Raw genomic sequence first — 7247 nt, 5'->3', positions numbered from 1 at the left:
GGCTCTCTTAAAAGTGTCCATATATGGAGTCACTGAAGAGTAGATAATACACTATAAATCAAGCTTCCCTTCCTTCGGCAGATAAAACTTAGGGAACCTCATTTCACAGTTGGAATCCGTCCCTGAAAGCAATGAGACAAACTACTACAGCTCTGGACTAGATGCAGAGGTAAAAGAAATAAAGAGGAAAATGCAGGTAGATGAAAATACCCTAATTTAAAGTTTCTGGCTCTCAGAAACAATACACAAATCTTTGTTTCTGCATGCAATTTCCACTTTACCAAAGCAGCACACTTAGAGTAAAGGTTTAAAAGCTGGTGTTTTACAAAATATTGCACTTGATACACACTGGGATGAGTTTGTAGGTAACAGTTTGGTTTTTCAAAAAGAGCTAAGCATGTATTTCTGCTTCAAAATGCACTGACAAAGAACAGCAAAGCATTAAAATATTCTCCAATATATGACTACCAGAGACCCCAACTTTTTTTATTTAACAATTCATATTAAGCAAGTGTGTCTCTTCTTTCACAATACAGTACGGAAAATGCATATATTACCGAGACAAAAGAGCCCACTGAGAAAAATAAACCACAGCCCATACTAATTCTGAATGTATCTGATAAATAATGGTCTATGGTTAGTCCAGATCAGGAGCGGCTTTTGACCCTGCAAGGCTGGAAAAATTATGTATATTTATTTGTTTGTTTTAACTTGACATTTTCAAGGCTCTGCACACTCTTGGTGACTCTAAATCCTGCTGAGAAGTCACTACAAATGTAGCAAGGAAACACAGAAACACATACTGATCAAAGCAAGCTTGATGGAGATACTGATTGAAACACAGTGATTTAATGAGAGCCAGTCATTGCCTGATGAATCTTATAAAGAGAGATAATGGAACCATATTGCAGAAACCACTTTGACTTCTTAGTATTCCAGGACCATCATCACATAGGCATTCAGTTATAATTGCAAAGGAGTGTGTAAAAAACCTGCTTTGGCTTGGATGCCCACGTAGCCAAGCTACGGCATGGCTGAATTCACTGCAGCTGTTACTATGGAGCTGAAGATGATGAGGGCAGAATTGCACGTGGCAAGAATAATGTAATGAAGCAAGACAAAATGTAATTCTTCACTTTGTTAAGGAGATTAACTAGCAAATACAAGATCATGGAAAAACCTAAATTATTATTTTGGCATTATGTAAAATAGACACAGAAACAAAAAAAAAGTAAACTCTATTCCTCTGCCTCAATTTTTGTAGAATACAGATGAAGAATTACAGCTCCCAAATCTAATGCATTTGAATCACAGAACGGTTTGGGTTGGAGCAGACCTTAAAGATCATGCAGTGCCAACCCCCCTGCCATGGGCACGGACACCTCCCACTACACCAGGCTGCTCAAAGCCCCATCCAATCTGGTGTTGAACACTGCCAGTGATGGGGCATCTACAACTTCTCTGGGCAATAAACTTGTATGTCTTCAAACATGCTTGTGCTCTGTGCGTAATTGTAATACTTGGCTTTTAGCAAGTTTTTATGCATCAGAAAGCTACCAAAAAATAATCAAAGTTTTAGTTTGACTTACTATTATTGAAGAGAGTAATACAACCAGATCAATCTATTATACATTCTCAGAAAAACCCGAGTGCTACCGTAACACAGATACTCTAGCAATGTGAAATTAAATCAGAAAAGGACAGGCAAGGACACGAGAGGACAAATACATCTCAGCCTGCCAGCTGAAGCTGTCACAGGCAAAGAAAATGGGCTCCAGGTCTTTAATGATACAAGAACAGGGAACAGCAGTGTGGGAAAAGTATTCTGGGACACAGAAGTGTTGTCAAAGCAAATCACAGGGCATCCAAGACACCAAAACGAGCTCTACTGAGACCATTATGGAGGCTTCCTTTTGCCGAGTCCTTACCGACATCCAAGCAGATTAAAACCACCACCAAATACTAAAAATAAACATTTCATTTCAAATTAAATGTTACAGCTAGTGATACAATTGAATACTTCTGTGGGTGATCTTAATAAAACTACTTGGTTTGTACAGGGCAGAAGGGAGAGAAATATTTACATATAAATTTTTATATTTACATATAAAGCTTAAAAAGTGACTTCTGCTCTAAGATTTTGGAGTTACAAGCTTAGGAACAGTTTAAGTATGCAAGGCTGGAAATTCAGCTCTGTGGTTGTTATTCTGCAGCCAGCATTCAAAGATCCACAAATGAGTCTAAGGTCATGATTATGGTCTGCATATATCATCTCCTGTCAGAACAGCAGTATGATTCCAGTTCAGTTTGGTGTGGGCAAAGATCCTCATCATATGCAACACCAAAGTCAGCTCAATAGCACAGGGCATTTTCTTTGCGAACTGACTGGGAGTTTGAGCTGAGGACACTTTTGGAGTGTGTTAATGTCTACTTTGTAGGGCATAATAAACAATGCACGCTCATCACTAAGTTAACAAACTTACCACTATCCATGATGATTACTGTCAAGGCAGGAAACTTGCAAATATCAAGTCTGTAAACAAAAGAGAAAACATCCTGTTGAGTTTGTGAATTATTATGAACTTGGAAGACTTTCTCTTGATTCCCAAATAGTGTTACAAACACATCAGTACTGGAGACCCCCTGGTCAAAATTAAACCCTCTTTTGAGTTGTACCATTACTTCATGCAGACTAATCTCAGTAGTATAGGAACACTATCCAAAAAAAAAATATATATAACTCTTGTGAAATGGTGACTGCTTTAACCTTTTTGAAAGCTTTCTGTATTTACAATATGCAAAAACACTAATACATAATAGAAGATGTGTATCATTTTTAATGAAACTGCAGTCTCTGTTCTGTGAACTTGAAAAGTATTACACTCTCCACTGTAATCACTTAGACCTTATCTAAGACTTAAATTCACTTTGCAGAGATCAAGTCAACTCATTATCTTCAGTCTATGGATAAGATTTTTTGAGAACAGAATGAACACATACAAATTCATTCAGAGTCTGCTACTAATTAAAACAGGATGCCTGCATAAAGTTCAAGGGCAGAACAAGACCTGTCATCTGGCAAAAAAACTTGCAATACATGTGAGGATCCCAACTTGCTTACAAGAACTTACATGTACTTTATACCTCATCTTGGAAGGAGAACAGACAAGAGATGCTCTCAGTCAAGAAAGTGCCTGAAGCTCACTGCACCCACCAGGCAGAAAGCCAACAAGAAGTGCCTCTGAAGGCAGCCATAGTAGTTTGGGAAACTGTTTTCAGTTTCTTGGAGCCTTTTTTAGCATGGGAAAAGTTAAACAAAAAAAAAGTTAAGAAAATAAAAGCTTTCAGCAAAGTATGAAAAACGTGCAGCTGTCTAACCAAGCTGGTAAAACACCACAGGGTTAAAGGGGATTTTACTAATAAATGACCTACTCCTAAAGGTTAGAATGAGTTCTTCAGAGGCCAGGTTACACACCAACATATCATATCTTACTAATGTTCTCACTCTCCAAAACCAAAACTCTCTGTAAAGAAAGTGGTAGCAATGCACAAAGGTTGGCCATAGCTGCTGTAATAAACAAAGAAGGGAAGTTAAGACTTCCAGCATGGTCTGTCCAACAGTGTAATTCATCATGCAAGAGCAGACTGCAGTAGTTGTAAGGACTGCTGCCGAATGAATGGAGCTCTATAAAGACATTCCAGGCTGCTAACAAAATTGTAGGATTAGGACTACAAAACATGTTCTATGGAGGAGTAAACTGATTTTAAAGCAAGTTCATCAAATCTCTGTAAAGGCAAATAAATGTGAATAAACAGTGGACATTAAAGCACTTTTAGATCTCACCACCATAGTGTTTAGCTTTCCATTACTAAGTGCTGTAGGGTAACAGAAGCAAAGGGCTTAAAAAATTCTTCATAATATATATAACCTCTTTTAATAGCCTGAATTTTTCTTAGCAGACTACTCCATGCAAAGACAGGACTGCCTTTGCCACTTGATTCTTGAATAAAATTAAAATTAGTGTTGCTTTCTGAGTAGTCACGGTGTTATACAAATACATGCGCTGAAGAAACTGCCAAGCTTTTAATAATAAACAGGTCACAAAAAAATTGGCTGCTGAGGTAACCATTCTCTTCATCTGTTACATCATAAATTTCTTTTTCCAGTTTCAGGTGGCTGCTTTTGTAGCAGCCCCTCAAACAAGATCCAGAACAATGGAAGAGCAAGACCATGGGTGCTCACTTGCTCTGTTGAGCTGCAGTAATACAGTGCATGAAATGCACCTTGCCAGGCTTCCCCTCTTTAATGGTGATGTTTTTCTACATTAAATTTCAGTCTTCAATATTTCACCCTTTTAACAAATATCTTGGGTGTGGATTTCAACAACATTAAAAAAAATATATATGCAAAACACAGGCATCCACATCCATGCTCACCGAGTCACAACCAGACAGCTCTGCCTATCAAGAACAGCGGTGCAAACAAGGGGACTCTCCCCTGCTACGGTACACTTTCTGCCAGGAGCAGAATGCGACACCGCCTAGGCACGCAGCGCTGCCCTGGCACCTGGCAGTAGGCGCTTGATACGTCATCATCGTTGGGAATGAACACCAGAATACTGACATACCATCCTGGTTTCGCTGGGATAGACTCAAAGCAGCAATTTTCTATTCAATAAAGCTGCATTTTTGAGAAGACTATGGCACCCAATTCAATGGGAATAAAGTCGATGAAACACTTTTAGTTTCTGGCCAGCCCTGCTATGCAGGTTGCCACAGTGATCAAGGTCTTTAGCAGTGCCGAGGTAGGCAGGTGCAGAAGCTGAGGGGAGCGAAAGCCAGGGCAGCTGACCCAAGCTGGCCAACAGGATTATTCCATACCATAAACACCACACTCACAGTAATTTGGAGAGTTTGCCAAGTATGGCTCTCTTTCCTCAATAGTCTCTATCACTGGAGGGTCTCACATGTTGTTCTGCCCCTGAGGCCTATTCCCCATCATTCGGTGTGACTGTCGTGCTCTTGCTGGAGCTGTGGCGCTCACAGCATTTGTCACCTAACATTCATTGCTGGGAGCACACAGCTCGCCACCACTATATAGGCTGAGTATAACTTTTGTGTATCTTGTATTAATATTAGTTTCTTCTTCTTATTTTATTAAATTCATTTTAATTTCAACCTACAGGTCTCCCTTCCTCTTCCCTATTCCCCTGTAACTTGTAACACAAGTTACATTTCTTTCTAACCTTACTTCATTACAAAAGAAACCAGTGTGACCTTCTCTAGGAAATACCAAAGACAGCTTCCCAGCAGCTACAGTGAAGAAACTTCCCTTCAATAGTCTAAATCAGATTCTTTCAGCAATTACAAGTACTTGGCGCTCCCTGGAACTAATTATGTCTAGTTTCTTACAAATGTGTGTCTTTTTTATGCTCCCCTGCCTTTCCTCTCCATATCTCCCCAAACTTCTTCATTCCCAAGCTTCCACAAAACATGGCTAGTTTCCTGCTATGACACCCAAGTACCTACTGGGCAAGAAGTCATCTGAGGACACAGGCAATGGCTGCCATGCCACTACGTGGACATTACACTCACAGAACACTCTCTCACTGCAGAGGAACTGCTTGGGTCTTTGCCCTCAACTGCCCCTTCCACTAAAGGGAAGCAACCTAATTATATCTTGGTCCTCTACTCTCTGGCAGTCTTGGTCCAAATTGACTAAATAGTTCAAAAGGTTGTTTGGAATCATGAATCACAGAATGGTTTGGGTTGGAAGGGACTCTAAAGCTCATCCAGTCCAACCCCCCTGCCATGGGCAGGGACATCTCTCACTACACCAGGCTGCCCAAAGCTCTGTCCAACCTGGCCTTGAAGAAGGGATCGAACACAGATGAGTACATAAATCTTTTTACCTTCATAAACCAGCTAATAAATCTGAAGAGGGCTGGCAACACTACAAGGAACATCTTGACTTGCTACTGACTCATTTGTTCCTCTACTCAACTATCTCGTTTCCTGCTTTTAAGTCTTCATGAACCTTACTGAAGGCTAGGATGGCCCTATGGTGCCAGAGCAATAATCTTCATACATATACACAAAGGCAAGAATAAAAAACCGCCCACAGATAGTATCTTACTAGTAACACCAACGTTTATTGTTTCAGGAATCCCGCTTCCAACTATCTTCTAAATATTATCCCCTCCACACCCTCAAGAGGTTATACATCACCTTAGGTTTGCTTGTGGAAAAAGTGACAACAGGGTGGACAGCATGGATAGCACTACAGCCAAGCTGAGTGTCAAATTCTGAGTTCAATGGCAAACCTGACCAGCAAGTGACCTTTTCTGATTGCCTGCTTGGCTGTCAGAATAACGGCAAAAAAACCCCCAAAATAAAACTAAACCAATTAACCATCCACTCCTAGCAAAAACTATAATGACTCAATGGGAAATACAATGAGTTCTAAAGCATGAGACAGCGAAGGAGACACACCAACAAGGCCCGTGCTATTTACCAGCAGTAGTGTGCTCACCAAAGGGCTGAGGTATCTTACTGAGGAGAAACATTTTGCATGAAAGTTTAAGGAACTAATGTTGAAGTAACAAACCAAGCTGTGTATTTCTTTCCACAACTAACCCAAATATCTTTTATTATAAAAACTTCCTATACTCTATGGATAAATACAAAGCATAGAATATTTTTATACACATTTCCAAAGCTAGTAATCATGTTCTAGCAGTGCAATGTATCCCTTAAATTGGGAAACTAATTTCAGCATTAGAAGATGTTGGCTCAAGACAATATTTCTGCAAGATTCTGTCACATTTGTGTAAGATAACCACATTCAGTTGGCAGGTACACCTCTTCTGGGTATACTTCCTGATGACAAGTTTAATGGAAACTTGCGTGCAGCACGTACCATTAAAGGACAGAGGATCTGACAGAGGGCACACAAGTTCGAACTGCCTTCACTATTCTCGCTTGCTGACTGTCATGTATTCTAGGGAGACAGAGCATCAAGAAAAGAGGCCTTAAGGGCAGGGATTACAAAGAGAAGGGAAAATAACAATAACATAAAGTAGCAGCAGTATTTTCCCTCCCTCAGTTTCTCACTTTCTGCATTAATGGAGCCTTAAAACACTGCAAAGCCATCGTGCTCCTCTCACAACTGGGGAGGGATGTGCATTACAGTACCCAGGTAGGAAAGCGAGAAGTGGCTTTTTTCATCCTGCAATACAACTCTAACA

At 40.1% G+C, this 7247-nt stretch overlaps 1 protein-coding gene across 1 annotated transcript in view; it reads right to left on the bottom strand.

Moving 5' to 3' along the window:
• Positions 1 to 2527, bottom strand: part of PRRG1 (proline rich Gla (G-carboxyglutamic acid) 1) — a 12279-nt gene extending 9752 nt beyond the window's left edge. The window contains exon 1 of the mRNA XM_010187974.1: positions 2484 to 2527. Within this exon, the coding sequence (XP_010186276.1) occupies positions 2484 to 2493 (10 nt within the window). The 5' untranslated portion in view covers positions 2494 to 2527. The remainder of the gene's footprint in view (positions 1 to 2483) is intronic.
• Between the last annotated feature and the right edge of the window lie 4720 nt (positions 2528 to 7247).

The sequence above is a fragment of the Mesitornis unicolor genome, unplaced genomic scaffold (genome assembly GCF_000695765.1).
Source record: "Mesitornis unicolor isolate BGI_N332 unplaced genomic scaffold, ASM69576v1 scaffold35687, whole genome shotgun sequence".
NCBI lineage: Eukaryota > Metazoa > Chordata > Aves > Mesitornithiformes > Mesitornithidae > Mesitornis > Mesitornis unicolor.
Note: the sequence above shows the minus strand (reverse complement) of the source record. Positions and strands in the feature narration are given on the sequence as shown.